Source organism: Puma concolor, chromosome B1 (assembly GCF_028749965.1).
Source record: "Puma concolor isolate L17-30 chromosome B1, mPumCon1.1.hap2, whole genome shotgun sequence".
Lineage (NCBI taxonomy): Eukaryota > Metazoa > Chordata > Mammalia > Carnivora > Felidae > Puma > Puma concolor.
The window spans coordinates 109824850-109848818 of record NC_141670.1 but is presented as its reverse complement, the minus strand read 5'-3'; the positions used below and the strand labels follow the sequence as shown (position 1 = coordinate 109848818).

Genomic DNA, 23969 nt, shown 5'->3' with positions numbered 1-23969 from the left:
ATATAACCCACATGCCTAAAAAAGCAAGCCTTCACAGTGACAGAGAGGTAGGGGGGGGGATTTAAGTCAAATGATAAACAAACAGTTTAATGTTAAGGTAACTGCACAGAGAGAATTCAGCATGCTTACACAAGGTAAGTTTATTTTTTGAAAAGGGAATATTTACTTAAATTTACAATGCTATGAAGTACTACAAAATTTATTAGACATTCCTTAAAAGTTAAGTGACAATCAACCTCTTGTAAATCCATATTAAAAAAAAATATTTGGCTTTTGTAAAGCAAAACATAACTGCATATTTGTCTGGATTTTGGAAGATCATAATTGTTTAATTAACCCCTATTGAGTGTTACTGTGTTGCAGGAACTGCTCTAAGCATTATATATATATATATATATATATATATATATATATATATATGCATATCCTCAAATATGTATCAAAATAATCCTATGAGGTAGTTGTTACTATTATCCTTGTTTTTACAGATGGGGAGACTGAGAGATGGGAAACAGAGAGTTTGAATAATTTTTGTTCAAGATCAAGCAGCCACTGATGGAAGGTCAAGGTTAAAACATAGGCACTCTTGTGCCTGAGTCCATGATCTTAATTGTTTTTTGTGCTACCCACTCTTAGTAAGGATACTATGTGTAGATTTGACATAGGTCTGGGGATTTTGTGATGAAAAGAACGGTGAGCTGTTAACATAATAACATAACTAGGCATAACTTCAAAAAATATCATAGTGCACATCTGGCCTTAGGTCTATGCCTCTTAAAAATTTTTTTTAATGTTTATTTTTGATAGAGAGAGAAAGAGAGAGACAGAGCATGAGTGGGGGAAGAGCAGAGAGAGAGGGAGACACAGAATCTGAAGCAGGCTCTAGGCTCTGAGCTGTCAGCACAGAGCCAGATGTGAGGCTTGAATCCATAAGCCATGAGATCATGACCTGAGCTGAAGTTGGACACTTAACCGACTGATTAAGTCTATGCCTGTTAATATGGCTTTTAAAAAATGAAACATCAACGATCACATAGTACATATGAACTATTTATTTTATTTATTTTTTTAAGTTTATTTTTTATTTATATTGAGAGAGAGATAGAGAGCAAGAGCGGGAGGGGCATAGAGGGGAAGAAACAGAATCACAAGCAGGCTCTGTGCTGTCAGTGCAGAGCCTGATGCAGGGCTTGAACTCAGGAACTGTGAGTTCATGTCCTGAGCCAAAGTCAAGAGTTGGACACTTAACTGACTGAGCTGCCCAGGGGCCCTGAACTCTTTATTTTAATTGAAAACTGTTCATTTAAAGATAGGTTTTATCTGGGGCCTAGAATCTTGGGTGATTCACATACCCCTTGTGATGGTCTATTCCTTCTGTGTGAAGATGTGAGAACGTGCACCTGAGTATTTTTCTGGGAAAAATATTTCTTTCATTAGATTGTTAAAGGGATGCATAGTTTACCTAATATTTAGAACATGGTGGGAAAACTTTTTCAGTAAAGGCAAATATTTTAGGCTTTGTGGGCCATATATTGTCTCTTCTGCAACTGCACAACTCTGCTGCTATAGAGAAAAAGCAGCCGCAGACAATACATAAAAGTAGGAGTATGCAGTGTGCCAGTAACATTTTTATATGTACTTCGAAATCTGAATTTTATGCAATTTCTATGTCACAAAATATTATTGTGCCTTTGATTGTCAATCATTTAAAAACCTAAAAGACAATCAACGAAAAACCCACAGAACAAAAATATCTTAGCTTAGGGACAATAAAAAGTAAGCAGCAGGCCAGGTTTGGCTTATGGGCCATCAGATAATTTGTTAGAAATGCAAATTCTCAGGTGTCTTTGAAAATATACTGAATCAGAAATTTCAGGATTGGGCCCAGCACATGCTGCAGTTTGAACCACTGGTTCTCAATCATTGTTGTAATGTTTCACGTCACCCATCCATCCATCCATCCATCCATCCATCCATCCATCCCTTATAATTAATGCTTTGAGAACGTAATTATAATGCACCAGGAATACAATGGAGAAAGTACTATATTTCTTTCTCATAGATGCAAGAATAATTCTTCCATAAAACAAAAGATAGTAATTTTCTGACAATAACATACTTTTTGAAATACATTTTATATCATATCACGGTCCTATATACATATATATATATATATATATATATATATATATATATACACACACACACACACACACACACACACACACACACATTCCTGAAACAAAATAACACAAATCAATTTATACCCTTAATACGTGTGATGCACTCTTTGATATCTTCTGTTCTATTTCTGTTGTATTCAACCCAGTAAATTGATTTTATAGTCCACTGATAGATCATAACTCAGTTTGAAAAATATTCCAATAAAATGTGCTCACCAGGGCAAATTCCTTGTTGAGAATCATCTGTTCAACTAAAGATGACTCATTATGGAAGAGATGAGGCTGCATATGGCTCCACATGTGAGGAAACCACCAGAACTCATCTACAGACCGAAGCAAAAGGTCATCGCCTTCATCTTCCTCTTCAGTCCCTGTAAAACATAAAGTTAAAAAGGGTTTAAACGCAAATTTCATACTAGCTTGAAGATTATGTTTGTCAGGTTTTTATTCTTCTTCTTATTACTGATATGTAAATCCAATTTTGCATTGTTCTCAATAATAATAAAAAGAAATGACCATAGTCTAAATTATATCAGGGGCAATGTGGCTGGGGGTTGGGATGAGTTGGGGTAAGTGTGGTAGCCCCAAGTTCAGATAGGTGTTTAATTTAGAATTTAGGGGTATTTTATCACTGACACTGTTTAGAATTGCTAGTATATGATGATAATAATAAGTAGACTTCATTTGAGACTATTTATTTATTTATTTACTTATTATTTGAGAGAAAGAGCACAAGTGGGGGGAGGGGGTAGAGGGACAGAGAGAGAGAGAGAGAGAGGGAGAGAGGGAGAGAGGGAAAGAGAATCTCAAGAAGGCTCCAAGCTTAGCACAGAGCCCAATGTGGGTCTCGATCCCATGATCCAAGGCTCGTGACCTGAGCTGAAACCAAGAGTCAGGCCCTCAACAGGACTGAGCCACCCAGGCACCCTGAGACAACTTATTTTTGTTTTAAAATGATCAGCTGAGGAGGTTGGGTGGCTCAGATGGTGAAGCATGGGACAAGATTACAGTTCAGGTCATGAACTCACAGTTCTGAGCCCCGCATGGGCTCTGCAGTGAGAACACAGAGCCTATTAGAGATTCTCCTTCTTTCGCTGCCCCTCCCCTGCTCTCACTCTCTGTCTCTCTCAAAATAAATAAATAAGCCATAAAAAAATTATCAGCTGATAATTCTCTTCCTTTTTGTATACACAGGGGAAACCTAATCAGAGATTTTTTTTTATTCTTAAAAATATTCTTGTATATGCATCTAAAATTGAGCTTAAAATTTAACTGATGAAGTTTGTTAATTTTTTTCTGATTACAAAAGCAACATAAGCTTATTGAATAAGTGAAAAGCACAGACTAGTGATATATGATGCCCCAAAACAAAATAAAAACAAAGATCATCACCTAAAACTGGTAGAAACATTTGGTGCTTTTGTTTTAAATCTTTTTCTATTTACTTTAAAAAAAAATCAGCTAACATTGTATAATTACTTTTGTATCCTTACATCTTAACATAAATATTATGAACATACATATTTCCTATTTTGATATCAATATTTCATAAAACATGAACAATGAAGTTATTAACACAATAGAAACTTGATTTGAGAACTTAAAACTGATATAAAGTTCTCATCCTTGGGGCACGTTGGTGGCTCTGTCAGTGTCCAACTTTGGCTCAGGTCATGATCTTGTGGGTCATGAGTTCAAGCCCTGAGTCAGGCTCTGTGCTGACAGTTCAGAGCCTGGAACCTGCTTCAGATTCTGTGTCTCCCTCTCTCTCTCTGCTCCTCCCCTGCTCATACTCTGTCTCCCTCTCAAAAATAAATAAACATTAAAAAATTAAAAAAAAACTTCTCATCCTCTATTAGGAAAATCTGTTAACAGTGCTCAAGGCATAGTAAAAACCATTTGTCATGCCACAACTGGAAAAAAAAAAGAAATAACAACTTACTTCTACAGGAATTCACTTTGTCACAGCTACCCACAAATATTTTCACTGTATGAAATCATATAGTTTTTGTACAGTTTTACAGTATGCAGTCTAATTTTAAAATGTTCTGAATCAATAATGTAAGAATTGATTCTTGTTTGGTCTAGATATTTAACTAAGTGAATTAAAATAACAGATATGGCTTATTGTGTGAGGTGTATTTATTTGGTTTATTTTTCTACAACATAGTATGCTTTACAGACAGCAGCTAAATTTAATATTAAGCAAATAAATATTAAAAAACAAAGGCATTTCTTTTTTTTTTATTAAACGTTTTTATTTATTTTTGAGACAGAGAGAGACAGAGCATGAGCAAGGGAGGGTCAGAGAGAGAGGGAGACACAGAATCCGAAACAAGCTCCAGGCTCCGAGCTGTCAGCACAGAGCCCGACGCGGGGGCGAACCCACGGACCGTGAGATCATGACCTGAGCCGAGGTCAGATGCTTAACCGACTGAGCCATCCAGGTGCCCACAAAGGCATTTCTTAAAGGAATTTTCTCCAGACATTGCATTTCTGTGTCCCATAATAAAGATTTCGCTGATCATGCAGTAAGTAGCGCCGTGAAATGGTGAAAATATATATTTGGTGTCAGTAAGTACAGAAGTAGGGTCCCTGCCTCTGCCATTTACTTGACTATGCCCTCTTGTACAGGTTAACTCCTCTGAGTCTCAGTTTCCTGGTTCAAAATGGGGATTTAATATCTATCTCATTGGGTCTTTGTGAAAAGTCAATGAGATCAATTTATTAAAGCACTAATATCGTGAGTTGCAGATAGCAAGCACATTGTAAATATCAGGATATCTCGCTTCTTAAAAGTAATATCTACTAGTTTATACTTGCAGTGTTCTAAATTCATATATTTTTACAAATCCTGAAACCATTGCCTGCCTAGAGTATAAATTTCTAAAAGTCAGAAATTGGATTTCTTTAACTTGCACTATATCATACCACTTCCCAAAGCAGTAAATAGGTGAATAATTTAATTCAGTCCATAATAATGTAACGTCAGAGGACGTCAGAGTTTTCGTATGTATGCTGAAGTAGATGTCATTTTTAAATTTTTTTTATTTTTTTATTTTTAATTTTTGTTACATTTATTTATTTTTGAGAAACAGAGTGAGACAAGGAGTGAGCGGGGGAGGGGCAAAGAAGGAGACACAGAATCTGAAGCAGGCTCCAGGCTCTGAGCAAGCGGTCAGCACAGAGCCTGATGCAGGGCCGGAACCCACAAATCCTGAGATCATGACCTGAGCCCAAATCAGACGCTCAACTGACTGAGCCACCCAGGTGCCCCAGTAGATGCCAATTTTCGTGTGTATTTATGTATATGCATTATTTCTGGGATACAGTTCATAATGCATATTTCTTAAAAGTTGTAAGGACCACCAGGATTAGAGTTTGGGCACCGCAGTACTAGAGCAGTTGCTACTAAACAAAGGGTAAAAAATGGAAGTTGTGAATGTGTTAAAAGTCTTATGAACAAGGTGAGCAGACAGTATCCTTGATTTTTGTTAACTTTAGCTAAAATTGTTAGTATGAAGGACTTGCCATTCATGGACTCTTGTTAATATAGATAATATCAAACACTGAAATCCAGATGAAGAGAAGTTTATCAATTCCTTATATGGATTTTAAGCAGGAAGTGTTTAGACCGAGTGTTTATTATAGCCATAATTCACCCACTGAGGCACAGATTAGAAAGTTACTTTATGTCACATGCGATGAATGAATCAATAGTTCTCCCACTCTTCTGTTGTGCTTTGAATATAGAATGTTCCATTCACTTTAAACTTCACTGATTGTTACTGAAAGTAGCAGGAAGCACAAAATACATACTTGACCAGGAAGGAGGTCAATCCCTCCATTTAAGGAAAATTTGCAGACTATTGATGTAAACAAATACATGACTGATCATAAAATCTTACTAATTTTTATACTAGCGATTGTATCAATTTATAAACATGCTTCACAAAGTTGAGAGTAGTATCTAAAACCTTAGTTTTTCACTTCATAGATTAATTTCCCATTAGCCTTTCTCCTACTTTATACAGTTTTATAATTCAAAGCCTTGTGAGGCAAGCTTACAACACTAGAAATAACTTAATGAAAAATATGATACCAAATCATGCTGAGGCCCCACAGCAGAATTTCACGTTTTAAAATCCAACTAAATGAAAATATTAAATTTTTGAATCACCATAAACAAGTATTTATTTATACCTAATTTATGCCTAAATTATATGTGAGGATATAATTTGTAGTTTATACATGACTAGATTTAACACAAGTTACAATTCTTTGTAACACAAGAATTTGTGTTAATATTAAGCCTTTCACTTCTAATCTAATCTAGATTCAAATCAACATCATTATTAAATAAAAATATAGTATTTTTTGTTCTCATTTAACAGTTATTCCCTTTTACTCCTTCCAATTCTCAAAAAATAGGAAGTTTTAAATTCAGAAGTAAAATATTGAAGAATTCACTTTTTGTTATCACTTGTGGAAGATCTTGTAATGAGATAACAGCATGCCTCTAAAAGTCCTTTAAGTCTGCCCATATAATAATAATTTTAGCAAGATCTGGGCTATAGGTTAATTCCCAGAAGGCAACATTAAAATGCAATTTATAAAATTCCAGTGTCTGCATTATTGCTTTTGTACAAATGTCTGCCTTATATTTGTTCATTATGTATGAAATATTGTAATTCCTAAATGGTAAGAAGATGTTGTAATTTTCTTTGTATATTGACTCTGGCATGGTTTCATATAGGTGGGTATAGATAAACTAATTTTAACTATTACACTAAGTAAAAATAACCGTGTGGTGATAAAAATCAATTAAAAGTTACCTAATAGGGGCACCTGGGGAACTTAGTCAGTTAAGCATCCCACTTTGGCTTAGGTCACGTTCTCAGGGTTTGTGAGTTCGAGACTGGCATCAGGTTCTGTGCAGAGCCTGCTTCAGATCTTCTGTCTCCCTCTCTCTCTTTCCCTCCCCCACTCATTCTCTCTCTCTCTCTCAAAAATAAACATTAAAAAAATTACCTATCTATAGTTACCTATTAGCTCTAGAAGTAATCAATTCAACAAAGCTGCGGAATAAAAAATCATTATACAGAAATCTGTTGTAGTTTCATACATGAATACACTACACACTAACAAAAGAACAGATAGAGAAATTAAGAAAACAATGCAATCACACTTGCACCAAAAATCAGAAAATACCTAGGAATAAACCTAACCAAGGAGGTGTAACATCAGTACTCTAAAGACTGTAAGACATTGATGAAAGAAATAGAAGATGAAGAAATTGCAAACAAATGGATATAATGCTGATGGACTGGAAGAATTAATATTGTTAAAATGTCCATACTACCCAAAGCAATCTACAGATTCAATGCAATCTGTATCAAAATGTCAATGGCATTTTTCACAGAACAAGAACAAATAAAATTTGTATGAAATCACAAAGATCTCAAATAGTCAAAGCAATCAAGAAAGAAGAACAAAACTGGGAATATCACAATCCCAGATTTCAAACTATACTACAAACCTATTATAATCAAAACAGTATGGTACTAGCACAAAAATATACACAGAGCAATAGAACAGAATAGAGAGCCCAGAAAGAAACCCATACTTACATGGTCAATTAATCTATGACAAAGGAAGCAAAAATATACAGTGAAGAAAAGACAGTCTCTTCAATAAATGGTGTTGGAAAAACCGGACAGCTATATACAAAAGAATGAAACTGGGTCACTTTCTTACAGCATACACAAAACAAACTCAAGAGGGATTGAAGATCTAAATATAATACCTGAAACAATAAAACTCCTAAAATAAAACATAGGCAGTAATCTCTTGGACATCATCTACAGCAATAATTTTCTGTATATATCTCTCCAGTCAAGAAAAACTAAAGCAAAAATAAATTTATTTTTGGGACTACATCACACTACAGAGATTTTGCAGATCAAAGGAAACCAACAATAAAACAAAAAGGCAACCTACTGAATGGGAGAAGATATTTGCAAATGATATATCTGATAAAGAACTCCTGAAAATACCAAAAATTCCACAAATAATCCAATTAAAATGGGCAGAGGTACTGAATAAACATTTTCCCAAAGACCTCAGATGGCCAAAAGACATGTGAAAGGATACATCTCTAATCATCAGGGAAATGCAAACCAAAACCATGATGAGATATCACTTCACACCAGTCAGAATGGCCAGTATCAAAATATAAGAAATAGGAAGTGATGGCAAGGATGTGGAGAAAAGAGAATCCTTGTGCACTGTTGGCAGGAATCTGGTGCAGCCACTATACAACACAGTACAGAGGTTCCTCAAAAAACTAAAACTAGAGCTACAAATCCAGTAATTCCACTTCTGGGTACTTACACAAGGAAAAAGAAACCCACTAATTGAAAAAGATATATGAACACCTTTGTTTACTGCAGTAGTATTTATAATAGCCAAGATACAGAAGAAATCAAAGTGTCTATCCATAGATGAATGGATAAAGAAGATGTGGTATATATACACAATGGAATGTTACTCAGTTGTAAAGAAATAATGAAATCTTAGCCATTTGGGACAACATGGATGGATAGCATGCTAAATGAATAAGTCAGAGAAAGATAAATATCATATAATTTCACTTATAGGTAAAATCTAAAAAACAAAACAAACAACATCAACAACAATGACAAAAAGGAGAAACAAATTCATATATAAAGAGAACAAAATAGCCGTTGCCAGAAGGGACAGGAGTGGCAGGTGGGTGAAATAGGGTGAAGGGGATTAAGAGGTATAATCTCTCTGTTATAAAATAGATAAATTATGGGGATAAAAAGTATAGCATGGGGAATATAGTCAATAACACTGTAATAACTTTGGTGACTGTGGAAACCACACTTATTATGGTGAACAAATTGTAATGTATGTAATTTTCAAATCACTATGTTGTACACCTGAATCTAATATATCGTATGTCAGTGATACTTCAATTAAAAATTAAGAAAATTAATTTCAGAAAATGTTTTCAGTACATTGCATTGCCTATAAAACCTTCAAAAAGACACATGTAGAAAATATATCTCTAAGAATGCTACTTGTATCTATAAATAAGGAGAGTTTACTATTTCATTGTATATATATGTTTACAATGCATTGCTTCACTGAATGTAAGGCACATACATAAAAGTTGTTTCTAAGAATGCTACTTCTACATGTGAATAAGAACAGTGTTATTTCAGTTAATGATTGTGTTTGCCACACTGTAGTACTTTAAAACTCGCTTTAAAGGTAAACAAAAATACAAATAAATAAGTAAATAAAATGAATGCATAAATGAGTGCATGGATGCATGTTACCTATGATTTCATAATTAGAAAATAGAGCTATGTGAATTATTCAGTTTAATTCTTTTATAAAATTTAATCTTATATAAAAATACTTTTTAAAGTGATAGTAATAAAAAATAGCACTTAGAACATGTTCTAGATGAGGGAGATATTATTATTATTCTCATTTGGAAATGCAGAAACTGAGGCAAAGAAAGTTTAAATAACCTGTTTATGTTCACAAAGCTAGTAAATGTCAAAGTCTGGATTTGAACAAAAGCAATCTGTTGCTAATACCTACTCTTTGAACCAATACTTTATACAAAAAATCAAAAACTAAAAGCAAACAAAAGTGAATGATTGTAATACCTTTTTTTTTACTTTCATGTTTGAAAGGTAATAGTTTTATATAAAGGATCTATATTTTTGTAAAATGAATTCTCATTAAAAATATTAACACACCATTCACAAAAATAAACTCAAAATGGATAAAGGACCTGAATGTGAGACAGGAAACCATCAAAACCTTAGAGGAGAAAGCAGGAAAAGACCTCTCTGACCTCAGCCGTAGCAATCTCTTACTCGACACATCCCCAAAGGCAAGGGAATTAAAAGCAAAAGTGAATTCCTGGGACCTTATGAAGATAAAAAGCTTCTGCACAGCAAAGGAAACAACCAACAAAACTAAAAGGCAACCAACGGAATGGGAAAAGATATTTGCAAATGATATATCGGACAAAGGGCTAGTATCCAAAATCTATAAAGAGCTCACCAAACTCCACACCCGAAAAGCAAATAACCCAGTGAAGAAATGGGCAGAAAACATGAATAGACACTTCTCTAAAGAAGACATCCGGATGGCCAACAGGCACATGAAAAGATGTTCAGCGTCGCTCCTTATCAGGGAAATACAAATCAAAACCACACTCAGGTATCACCTCACGCCAGTCAGAGTGGCCAAAATGAACAAATCAGGAGACTATAGATGCTGGCGAGGATGTGGAGAAACGGGAACCCTCTTGCACTGTTGGTGGGAATGCAAATTGGTGCAGCCGCTCTGGAAAGCAGTGTGGAGGTTCCTCAGAAAATTAAAAATAGACCTACCCTATGACCCAGCAATAGCACTGCTAGGAATTTATCCAAGGGACACAGGAGTACTGATGCATAGGGGCACTTGTACCCCAATGTTCATAGCAGCACTCTCAACAATAGCCAAATTATGGAAAGAGCCTAAATGTCCATCAACTGATGAATGGATAAAGAAATTGTGGTTTATATACACAATGGAATACTACGTGGCAATGAGAAAAAATGAAATATGGCCTTTTGTAGCAACGTGGATGGAACTGGAGAGTGTGATGCTAAGTGAAATAAGCCATACAGAGAAAGACAGATACCATATGGTTTCACTCTTATGTGGATCCTGAGAAACTTAACAGGAACCCATGGGGGAGGGGAAGGAAAAAAAAAAAAAAAGAGGTTAGAGTGGGAGAGAGCCAAAGCATAAGAGACTGTTGAGAACTGAGAACAAACTAAGGGTTGATGGGGGGTGGGAGGGAGGAGAGGGTGGGTGATGGGTATTGAGGAGGGCACCTTTTGGGATGAGCACTGGGTGTTGTATGGAAACCAATTTGACAATAAATTTCATATATAAAAAAAAATATTAACACAATTCACAAATATCCATGGAGTAATTGATTGAATCATATTAATTTATTATTAATTATAAAGAGTGACAATTGTCACTAGAAATTATGCCCTATGAAAAATCATACTTATAGTCCTTTATCCCTAGAAGGCATCTTAATGTTGTAATGTCTTTATTCTTTAATCAAGCTTTCATTGTGCAATTCCAATCAAGATTTACATATTTCCAGACTAAAACTCTTTATTTCAAACTCCACACTTTTTTTCCCCTTTTAATCAACAGTATGTCCTTCCTCTTTCTATTTGGCACCTGTGAGTGGCTGACTGTTAGGGAATGCTTAGCGATATGTCCTTTTTGGGTGAGATTGTTTTTAGCACGTGAAGGACAGAGAAACTGAACAGGAAAGAATACATGGAAAATACAAATAAGTGAAGCAGTCTACGAAATGAAGAATCTATCATTATAACACTGGGCATATGTGATTAAATGTCTTCAAAACAATGAGGCTCATCAATCAGCATCCTCATGCATTGGGAAATCAGAACATCCTGGGAGAGAACAGAGACAATCATTGTGACAAGGCCATCTTCTAATAGTTACACATCACAGCAGAGTGCAAGTATAAGGAAAGCACTTCCCTGATTTGCAAACTTTTTCCCATACAGTTAAGCCTCCATATAAGAACGTGACTAGATAAGATGAAGGTATGCCCTCCCTGTAGTGGGCATCACCATGTTATTCCATGCTAGAGGAAACCTTGGTATCTTTGGGTAAATTAATAACTACTTAACGTAGTAAGATGCCCTTTTGAAATACAATATGGGTGCTCTTCAATGATTCAATGGATGCAAATCAATGAAAGTTTCATATTTACGTGAAGGAAAGTAAACTTCTGGGATTTAGGAATGCATGTGTGTATATATACATGTATTCATAAAGTGTAACCTAAATGTATGGTCTCTAAAGTGTACTACTACATAACACAACAAAACAGAATAGAATTTCTTCCATTATTTTTGTTAGGTTAGTACCAACTTAAGGAGTCAATAAGGTCTTTTTAAAAGATATAATTAAAATGATTTTTTGTACCTTCCTCCAACAACTATCCCTGTGATATTAACTAGTGTCTTGTTCATTTCCTAGTGGATGTGTACTGTGTACATGTTCAGGATCATAAAGAAGAAATGGGAAGTGTTATAACCTGCTATCAACATTAACTCTGTGAATGTCTGCCAGGTTTAATAGGTCTGAATATGAAAAGTAAATAAAAGACCTGAGGCAGTTATCCAGATATATTTCAACCAAAAGAATGGCTTTACTTGTACTATCTAGCTATTTAAGACAAAATAGCATTGTTTGTGTGTGAACTTCAAATAATCCCATAATTTTCCCCCTGTGTGAATAGATATAGCCTTTAGAGTTATCTGCTTTATAACTTCAGAGTCAGAGCTTCTTAGGCCAGAACTCATTTCTTGAGGGGGCTTTTGAAGAAGATTTACAAAACTATGTCTATTTTCAAAATTGTAAGCTGGAATTGCTTTGCCTGTGCAGATATGATGACCCAAATCTCTTTCTGCAAAATGTCCTTTTAAAATATGCAATCATTTGATTTATCAACTGGTCTAAATACTAATTTTCCTTCTATTACTTTAAACAGATTTACATGTTTCAAAGCGGGAGGGAAAAAAGCATTAAAGAAAAGCCAATAAGACATTGCTGCTTCAATATTCTAATAAACCATGCTGAGCCTCTTTGGGTAAACATTAAAAAGCTTCTTTGGGTAAATGAGCTGCATTTATGATCATTAAAGACTACCTTTGCACAGGGTATTTTTAATGTCAATAACATGCATGCATAGAGAATACTATGAAATGTTTTCACTAAGATACTATGAAGTAACGACAGTGCAAAATCACAAATGCAGAAATAGGAGCAGATAGTATGTATTTGCCCTAATACAGACTCTAACACACCATTTTGTGCTATTTTTGTCATTGTTACAAGATAGTCACTTCTATGCTCTATGAACATAGCTTTGTCCATACTAGTGCCAGACATTAGAATGCTGATATTCAGAAAATAAAAGTCAAATTCTGGAGATGACGGTGGGTAGAGAGGTGAGGAATATCAGAACATAGAGTAGTGCATGAACACCAATCACATTTTAAGAATTTGTTAAAAGCTGACACTGAACAGAAGTGCAACTGTGGCTGGATAGAGATGGAAAGAAATACAAGCCTTATTATGATGGTTTTAATGCATGTTGGGCCAAATTATTGTAATATTTTTAGGGAAAAATCCTGCAAGGGAAGGTAAATTAAGCAAGGTGACTCTTAGACTCTATTGATTTTCTTTGAGGCTACAAAATTCCTCTCTTATCACCAGGTGTTTCCCAAAGGAAAATAATATGTACAAAAATGTCTGTCACCTTGACTATCTGACTTTTTAAAAACACTGTCCATTATTATTATTATTATTAGAGTGTTATTGCCATCATCATGATCATCATCACCATTATCATCATCATCATCATCATCATCATCATCATCATCATCATCATCACTATGCTTTCTACTTGGACCACGCTGAGAGACAAGATGCATAGTCACAACTTAAACAATGATCTTGGTTTCTTTTACTGAGTTGAAAAAGTCAGTTCTCTTTCTCTTTTGCCCTTGATTCTAACAGTATTTGCCAAAATAAACAAGCTCATTGATTTTGGATTTGGCTACTCATATAATGCATCCAAGTTTTTCCCATAATCAGTCCAGATATTCTATTTCTCCTACTTATGAAACATTTAAAATCCTCTCTCCTATTTATATGTAGCTTCCTGAGAACACAAAGCTCCTTCTTACCTGTGTGGTAAAACTTCCCTGAAAATCCAAGGTTGAAGGTAAAATTTGCAACCTGAGTGCGCAGTAAATTTTGAGTCTCTAGTAATGCCTGAAATAAATAAGAAATTAACATGATTTTAGAAAAATAAATATGAAGTTTGGGATGCCTCTTTTTCAAATGTGTATGCATGAGTGAAACAAAATAGTATGGGCTTTGTTGCTTTTTGGGTTTTTGATGGCTACTGTTATATGCTATTCATATCTCAGGTATTATAATCACTATTATTATTTTTATTGAAGTTCACCAAATTATGAAGCAGTTAAGCCCTAAGCACATTATAAGTTGCTGAGAGGCAATTCTCTAAACACACAGCACTGAAATCATTTTTCATTTCCGTGTGAGTCATTTCTTGATTTCAGATTATTACACTTTTTTTCCTTGGGAGAAAATTTTCAGAATTTTTGGATATAGACAAGTCTTTAATTTGTTAGTAAAGAATGGAAAGGTAATATTTGTTTGAGTTGCAATTCAGTATTTATTTAACTGTGCTACCTCCCCTATCATTTTATAAGGGATAATCATTACGTTAAAAGCTTGGGTTCTCAACCATATAAACTAAAGAGAAATGTATAATTTATATTGATTGCAAATCTTGAAATATGAACCAGGCAAGGACAGATAGAAAATAAATAGCCAATTCCATAAAGAAAACTTTTCCAACTGTGGAAAAATGTGCCTATCTTCTGTATCTGGAATTATTCTATGTTAATTTCTTATTTGTAGACAGGATAGGAACACACTGATAGTAATCTTAGAGTCAGACTTAGTCCTGTAAATTTTCTGCCAATCCTTAAACTGCTATTATTCCTATGCCAACATATGTAGTATAATTCAGAACTCTCATATCCTTGGGCTTTTTAGTTTGCTTATTGATTCAGAATGCTTTTCCTGTTTTTAAATGGATTTTTAAAGGGGACTTACTTTGTTCTGATGAAAATGAAAAATTCATTTCAAACTAGACATATTAGTAAGACCAATTTTGGTTACTGCTATCCATATGTTAAGGTGAACAGAAATTTAGACAATTCTCTTGAGTATTAGTCACAGTGGATAAGTATCTGCTTAAAAATTTTGTGGAACTATTTACTCCTCCAGAATTAAGAGGACTCTCCTGCAAATTAGCTTAATTAGATAAAAGAATAACTAAAAGGTTGATAACTACATAATCAGTGGTTATCCTAGGTTACAGTTACATTGCGTGTAATCCTGGCCAATCTTATTTAAATATTATGAATTAAGTAGAAAAAGGAAAAAAATAGGCTTATTTAGTTTGACTCAGTTATATGTAATATATTTTTTAAAAGTTAAAGAAAAAAAACCTAAATACTAAAAAGAGGTTGGAGTTAAAAATAAAGTCTTTTGAAATAGTCAAGCATATTGGTAAATCCTGTGGAATACAGTGTTAAATTGAAAATATCATGCATCTCTTTATCTTAGAAAGTTTCTTTTTCTGGGTTTCTTACTTTATTCAATGCACAATCCCTGGGCTTCCATAACTTCAGTTAGTTTTTTTAAAACACTCTCCTTTCCCCTGTATTCCTTACCACTCCAATCCCCTTCCAATTCTTACCTCTGGGTTCTTGAAGTCATTATTTTGCATTTAGTTCTCCAGTATCTTAAAATCACTACATATTTATTGTAGGTGGATACATATATTTAGTGTATATATTGGGTGTAACAAGCATAGTCCTTTTAACCTAGGACTTTAATGCTTAGAGAGGGAGAGAGAATTTAAATAGACAGTCAGAAAAATGTATAATTACAACTCATGATAAGTTCTACAAAGAAATCTAGAGCATGTTATGATAGACCAGTAAGGGATTTTAATTTATACAGATGGAGTGGGCCCACATTTTCAATACTTTATTAGGGGAAAATAAATCAAATAAATCAAAATCAAATCAATAAACATCAAACAATGTATTTTTCCTTCAATCAACTTGCCACCACTTTAGGAACACCTCCATTGTCTTTTTCTTGGGCTTTTAAAACACTATAGTCTGCTAACCTTCCCACCCTTCAGTTTTATCTTCCTCTAATCTGCCTTACATTCTGCAATCAAGCTAACATCCCAGAGGCAGTAAATGCACTTCACCCTTGGGGTCAAGGAGGCCATTCAATTAATGGTTCAGCCTTGCTGGTCATTTCAGTTCTCTAATGCTTTCTTTCCCTTATCTGTAAATGGGATAATGTTTAATACCTGTTTCACACTATTATTGGGGATTATGTTGTAGAAAGTATACAGCTAAATGCCTGGCACACAGTAGAAACTCAATAAATGCTGTCAATGAGCACTCAATGTGTCATTCTCTCCCCACCTATTAGGTATTGTTGGCGCCTCCACTTTTCCAATTAAGCTACATGCATTGTTGTTTCCCCCAAATCACCTTGTCCTCTGGATCTATTCCCATTCCTATATTTCTCCGTGCCTTTCCTTACTCTGTTCCTTTTGCTTAGTCTCCAGCTGCTCCAGATCCCATTCCCCAAACCCATGCATTCTTTAAAGTTCTGCCCAAATGCCATTTCTGTATGAAGCCTGCCCTGATGCCTCAAAGCTTTTACTTTTTTTATCTCCCAAAGTTCTTAAATTATTTTTCTTAAGACTTACATTATTTTCTTCTTTACTACATCACTTTATATCCCACTTCTTCTAGTCTATAAGCATCTTCAAGTCAATCAAACCTTACTTATTTCTACATATTCCCTATTGCTAGATATATTTTTGTAAATGTGGAAGGCATTCAATTGAATTAGTTTCCTTTATTTTTATTAGTAACATATTTCTGATGGTAAAATGATAAACATGGTTCATGGACCATACCATTAAATGATATCAGAACAATATGGATAGGATGCTACATTTCACCAGGACATTTATATCATGGATACTTTATAATCTTATATTATAGATTACCTAGTAAGACAAGCTCACAGAAGCGAGGACAGATGGATTTTCTTCCTGTGGTACTAATAACTCTATGAAGAATTTGGCAGACCCTTCTATTGTTGAAAGAAATAGAATTGTCTAGTCATACTCTCCCAACATGTAATTTTGATTAATGTGGGGTAAAAATGACAATTTCTATAAGTAAAACAAAACAAATAGATTAAAAAGGCAGACGCTGAAAGATTCCATGACTGACTATTTCAGTATAAAAAAGTTCTTTAACTTCCAAAATTCAGGGAAAGAAAATTTCCATGGTCTTTCGATGGTAAAGGAAGAGAGATACAAATAATAATGAGTAATAAAATAGTCCAATTTTAAAAATAAAAATCATAAATAAGCTTAAAAGAAAAAAATGTTAAACCACAAAAATTAAAGAAGAAACATAGAAAAAGTAAAGAATAGAAATAGAGGAAGTGTAAAGTGTCAGAAGAAATGTTAGATAAGAAAAGACAAATATAAAATTGTGAATAAATGAAATATAATGAAACTAAAAAAAATTTACTTTGGAAAAACTTGTTTATAAAGTGGAAGTAATATGTGTCAATTATAGATAAAAATCAAATTGTAAAGTTTAGGAAACAACATGTAGCTACAGATAAGCTTTTTTTATCTGAATATTTTGTGAGGAAATTTCACTAACTTTTGAACATAAATGTAAAATGAAATATATTTAGTGTTTAGACAATAAACTTGCTACTTTCTTTAATAGTTTATCTCATAAGAAATATAAACAGCTTTGGGGCACCTGGGTGGCTCAGTTGGTTGAGTATCTGACTTCAGCTCGGGTCATGATCTCACAGTTCCTGAGTTGGAGCTGTCAGTACAGACCCTGTTTTGTATCCTCTATCCCCCTCTCTCTCTGCCCCCCCCACTCTCTCTCTCTCTCTCTCTCTCTCTCTCAAAAATAAACATTAAAAAAATATATATCTATATATATACAGCTTTAAGATATTCCTTTGCATTATCTGGGAAGAATTTACTAAGGAACTTGACTAGATATTAAAGAGAATAAATATATACAACTTAAGAAAAGGCAACAATTCATTATTTTAATAGATATTACTTACATTTGCATAATGTTATCATAACTAGTTCTCAGTATTTAATAAAGCAAGTCTGACTTGGCCCTACTGCAAAATGTTAAAGAAAACAATGGTTTTCAAACTTTATTGTGCATAAAATTTTCTAAAAGAGACTGCTAATATTGTCAATTCTGGATTCCCACTTGAAAAGTTATTGATTTAGTTTTATGTGATAAGGTCCAGGCTTGTGTATTTCATCAGAGACCCTAGTTGCTTCTAAAAAGGGTCAAGCAATTGTTTCCAGGTTACCCATATGAAATGAGTTGCCAGAATGCTTGTAAAGTAACTTTCCCAGGCCCATGTTCTGGAAATTCTGAATTGGAGTATAAAATGGAACCTAGGAAACTGTAAATTTAATAGTGATTCTTATAGCTTCAAGCTGGAGATTATAACCATCAAGGAACTTTGGGAAATATTGTTAGTGCACTATTTATATTTATGCTAATTTCAAAGTATGTTGCTTATGCCTTTAAAAAAATTTTTTTTAAATATTTATTTATTTTTGAGAGAGAGAGAGAGATACAGAGAATGAATGGGGGAGGGGCAGAGAGAGACACACACAGAATCCGAAGCAGGCTCCAGATCTGAGCCATAAGCACAGAGCCCGACATGGGGCTCAAATTCACGAACAGTGAGATCAAGACCTGAGTCAAAGTCGGATGCTTAACTGATTGAGCCACCCAGGCGCCCCCCCCCTTTTTAAATTTTTAAAAATATTTTTTTTGGGGGGTATTCTGTTTATGTCTTAACCCACTCTGATATTCAGGCTAACCCTCTCCATAACTGCACATAAGATATGACTATCTACATATATTGATATAGCCTTATACTTCCAAAATTTCAAATCAAACCCAAAAGGGTGATAGTTTTTGTTCCTTTAACTGTCTTGTACAGTTTTTTAATATATCCAATAATTAAATGAAAGTGTCATCTTAGTTATCTTATAAGATCTTGATGTGGGAATCAGAAGAGGTTACCTCTATACTTATGGTCCAGGTGGAAAAAAATGCTTCGTGGAAAGTTCAAGTGGCCTACGCACATAACACTAGGAGAGGGCCCAAATTGAGCATGTTTGCCTTAACACTTGGTCCAACCTTAACTTCAGGTCCCACTACAGTAAGTTTGTGGGACCAACCAGGATGAAATGACTCAGGAGTCCATGCACTTTTCTGCAGACTATTTGTCAATGTACAAATGAAGATGAATAGGGCTGACCCAGGGTGAAAGTATGAAGCTTTTGAAGTTTGCCTTTGATAGTCTCTGCCTCTCTTCTTGTTCATCTCCTTTCCCTTAGAAGCGATTTGTATTCTTTCAGAAACCTAGTCTCTCTTTTGCTCTCTCATTTTTAAAATCGCTTACTGCTACTCAAAGAGGAAATTGTCTGATATAATTTATACACTGACAGAATTTTATTACACCAATACGCCAAATCTTCCACAGTATTTCACATTGAACAGTTGGGCTGTGATTATGGAATGGAAGAGTTAACTAAGGAAGAATGAATGAATGTTTGTAATTATAAACTGAAGAAATGTGGAGACCATTTGTGGGGAGAAACGTGTGGGGTTTGGGGATCCTTCTGCTGAAATCAGACTCAAATGGAAGAACAACTTGCTGAGTAGAAAAACACTCAGAACAATTTCAGAACAATTTCTCTCTCATCTTCCTAGTCATCACTTATGTGTTGTCCTCCCATCTCTCATCTCTTGCCTAAGTATCCAGGAAACCAGGGATCCGAAGCTCAACCTTTGGGCTCTCTTCCTCCTTGTGCCATTATTAATTCATCCATCCATTGAAACAATAATAATTGAATCCCTGCTATGTTTTAGGCACTCTTCTAGTTACTAAAGACACAACACTAGTTGCTGACAGCTCAGAGGCTGAAGCCTGCTTCAGATTTTTGTCTCCCTCTCTCTCTGCCTGCCCCCCCGCTCCTGTTCACTCATTGTCTCTGTCTCTCTCTCAAAATACATAAACATTAAAAAAATTTAAATCTCCCTGTGATCCCTTAATTAACCCTATTTTTGAGGCATATAAGGCACAGAGAGGCTAAAAAAGCTACATAATGTTAAGGAGTTAGAAAATGTCTGACAAACAAAACTGATAAGCTTGTTGTTCTCGTAGAAACTGGGTTCTGTTTAGGCAAACATGATACACACGGCAGATCAACCAAATAATTATTTAATTGCAAACTGTAATTAGTGGTACAAAAATAATTATAGTATATGCTCTTATTGAAACTAACAGAGTGCCTGAATTTCGACAGGATAAGCAATATGATCTATGAAGCCTCTCTGAAAAAGTGGCAATTTAGTTGAGGCATGAAAAATGAGAGGCCAGCCATGCCCAAATCAGGGCTCTGGAGGACTGTGTGCTGCAGGCAAATGGGACAGTGAGAACAAGGCTCAGTGTCAGGAAAAACCTTGGCATCTTAATACACCACACTTTACTTCATCTCACATAAGATATGATTTTACATTTTTAATGGAATCTTCTGGCTCATTGCTGAGAAGGAATTGTAGGACAACTGGAGCAAAACACAGGAAAATCAGTTAGGAGACTTTTGTAGTAGTTCCAGGAAGGATAAATAAATAAATAAATAAATAAATAAATAAATAAATAAATAAATAAATAAAGGCGTGGCTTTTCCTGGAGGTACTGGGAATAGAAGAAAGTAGTGTAATGTTGATGGACTGGTGTGGGAAGTGAAGTGGAGTGTAATTTCATTAATGCTTCAGATTTCTGACATTCCGATGTGGGAGAATTGGGAAAGGTTTTGAGGGAAAAATCAATACTTGCACTGCTATACTAAACATTCTTTCTCACAACAGGATGACTATGTTGTTGAAACCTCTACATCAACCCTAACAGGAAAGAGACCTTAAAGTCATACAGCACCATTGCTTTTCAGTCTTTGTTATCCAAAACTGGAGGGTAAACTTCAGGAACTAACTGCACAAGGAATGTATATATGTGCAAGGGGAGTAGTCTTATATAGCATAAGGAGTGCTTTTTGCATGCTGGAAGGTGAAATACTGATGCCGATTAAAGGTACTGGCAAAGAGAAGAGAAAATTTGAAAATTGGTTTGACCTTGCAAAATAATATTAACTCGTGTCACGTATGTGAAGAGTTTGCATTTTCTGCTTGATTATCAAAGAACACAATGAAGGTTATATAAATCATTAAATTTGAAGTGCATTTATAGTGTTGTAAATTGCATTTGATTACATCAGCAAATCACTCCATGTGACTTTGAATTCCTTCCCAGTGGGTATGGATGGATTTTTATTGTCCCCCAAACTTTGTTACTGTAAAGTGGTCTGGGCAGCTTTGTGTTGACAGAATTCGAAGTCATTTTGACTTCAGTTAATTCTGAAAGTATGTGAGATGAACTTCTGCTTCTGCTTTCTGCTTAGCAGTCTTGCATTTGCCCTGGGATCAGAAAATTTCCATAAGCAAGGTGAAACACTGCCCAGTTCTTATCAGCCCCAAATTCTCTCCAACTGCATTCTCATTTTCAGTCTGTATAGATCATCTCAACCTATGACTGTGTTCTGTTCTGTTTCCATGTTTTTCATGTTCTACCTAATTGATTGGAATTTTGAATCAAATAAATTTGAATCAAATATGAACCATAAGATCCTTCAGGTAATATTATTTGCACCACTGGTATTCTCCTTTAAAAGTTAGTTTCTATGGAGGCACCTGGGCAGCTCAGTCAGTTAAGCATCCAACTTTGGCTCAGGTCATGACTTCACGGTTCATGGGTTCAAGCCCTGCATAGGGCTCTTTGCTGACAACTCAAGAGCTTGAAGCCTGCTATGGATTCTGTGCCCCCTTCTCTCTCTGCTCCTCCCCTACTCATGCTCTCTCTCTGTCTCTGTCTCTGTCTCTCTCTCTCAAAAATAAATACTAAAAAAAAGTTATTTCCTCTAAACTTGGCCTTCAATTATATTATTTAATTTACTTTTCCTATAAGTTTTGCTCCAAGTCTCTATCATGCCCTACAAGATTTTTTGTTATAAAAAGATAAAAATATATTATAACTTCAGAGTTCATGGTTTGGGTAACATAACTATTCCCTTTAAAGCCTTTTATGACATAATGACAAAAATGACTGTCTTATTTTCCTGAAGCCAAAGTATTCAAGTACATGATAGAGTAATAGTGAGATACTACCTACCTTATGTTAGGACTTCTTTGGGGATGTGGAATGAAACTGGTCATTGTAAACTCAGGGACTAAAAGATGGCTTCAGGAATTATCAGGAATTAGATAGCTGAGAGAAGCATACACATGAACATACAACACAAGCAAACTGACAAAATCAAGCCTTTATTGGGTAAGGGTGGGTGGAAAGTAGTTTATGATGCGAAATATTTCCAACAATTTTCAGTAAGGATCTGCACTGAATTGGTGCAAATTCTCATTGTGTCAGGCTGGGACTTCATTTCTTTATTTATGTATTTTAGGTTGGAACTTTAAAATGTAACCTGAATCACTTTCATAATCCTGATTCCCATGTTGGGGAGCCAACTTGATAGAAATACTTTGTACTGCCATGGAAGCTCTAAAACAGACACAGAATCATTCCTCTCAGAGCTGGCTTTGGAGTCTGTGGAGTGTGGAAGTTTGGGCTGCCTTCAATACCAAGTCATCATGGATGATTTTACTGTAGAAGAGGAATTAACGAGTGAAACAGAGTTGTTGATTACAGAGGATTTTTTTCCAAACCATAATCTGTGGGGTCACTAGGTCTGTGAAATTTAACAATTCTATGAAAAAATAATTCCATGTTCAAAATGTTTAGAAACACTCTATATTATACTCCTTTTGAGAGGTTCTTTTTTTAAAGTTTATTTGTTTATTTTGTGAGAGAGAGCACAAGAGTGCAAGCAAGCAGGGGAGAGGCAGAGAGAGGGACAGAGGGAATCCCAAGTAGGCTCTGCACTATCAGCACAGAACCCTATGAGGGGGCCAATCTGACCTCATAAACAATGAGACCATGACTTGAGTCAAAATCAAGAGTCAGACACTTAACTGACTGAGCCACCCAGGTGCCTCTTGAGAGGTTCTTAATTCACATTAACATACCACACTCTCTAGCAGGAATAATTTTGTATATGGCTTACCTTAGTTTTTCCTCTGAACTATTAGCTAGCAACACATACTCCCACTTGCTTAAATGTGCTACATATGGTTTTAGGAAAAAGCATTAAGTGGATAGCTAATTCCTAGGAAGTAGAAGTGTCTCCTGGAGTCATGCTATAGTTTCCTATTCAGTATCCAATGCAAGTTGCAGAATATAATAGTTGTGATTTTATATAAAATGTGATTCTGTGTGCATTCAATCATGTAATAACTTAGCTCTTTGTAAGCCACCTAAAGAAAGGAGGATTCTTCCATTACTGCAGGATATCCCTAAAGAAGTTCTAATCAATAGCAATTCCTTAATATTACAGAAATGTGCAAAGTATTTAGAAATAGAATTTACACTTTTGATAAACATGATATTACTTCTTGGAGCATCTTATTCTTGTTGAGAAATTATTAAATTGTTTCATTAACAATTATTAAGTTGTTTCATTAACAAAAATACTTTTTACTTAAAGATTTAAAAAATCTCTCAGCATAATTATCATTTTATTTTTTAGGCCTTAAAACATGAAAGCCTCCAAAGCAACTATCTCTTTAATCAAGGTCAAGTATTAGCACTGTTTCTTAGGACACCTGCTTCTGCCTTTGCTGGTGGCTATAATCTCCATTTCTCATTCCCTATCCTCTCTCCTACTCAGTATGCATCCAGGGTGGGCTTACAGCAATATTCGTACAACACAGCTACCAAATAATTGTTGGCTGGCGTTGTAATTGA

At 34.9% G+C, this 23969-nt stretch overlaps 1 protein-coding gene across 2 annotated transcripts in view; it reads right to left on the bottom strand.

The window, feature by feature from the left end:
- Window positions 1-23969, bottom strand: part of LOC112858277 (N-heparan sulfate sulfotransferase 4) — a 432421-nt gene that overhangs the window by 132281 nt on the left and 276171 nt on the right. For both annotated transcript variants that reach the window (XM_086704323.1, XM_025921652.2), the window contains exons 4-5: window positions 14027-14114; window positions 2400-2554 (exon numbers count right to left, since the gene is read on the bottom strand). In XM_086704323.1, the coding sequence (XP_086560449.1) occupies window positions 2400-2554; window positions 14027-14114 (243 nt within the window). The remainder of the gene's footprint in view (window positions 1-2399; window positions 2555-14026; window positions 14115-23969) is intronic.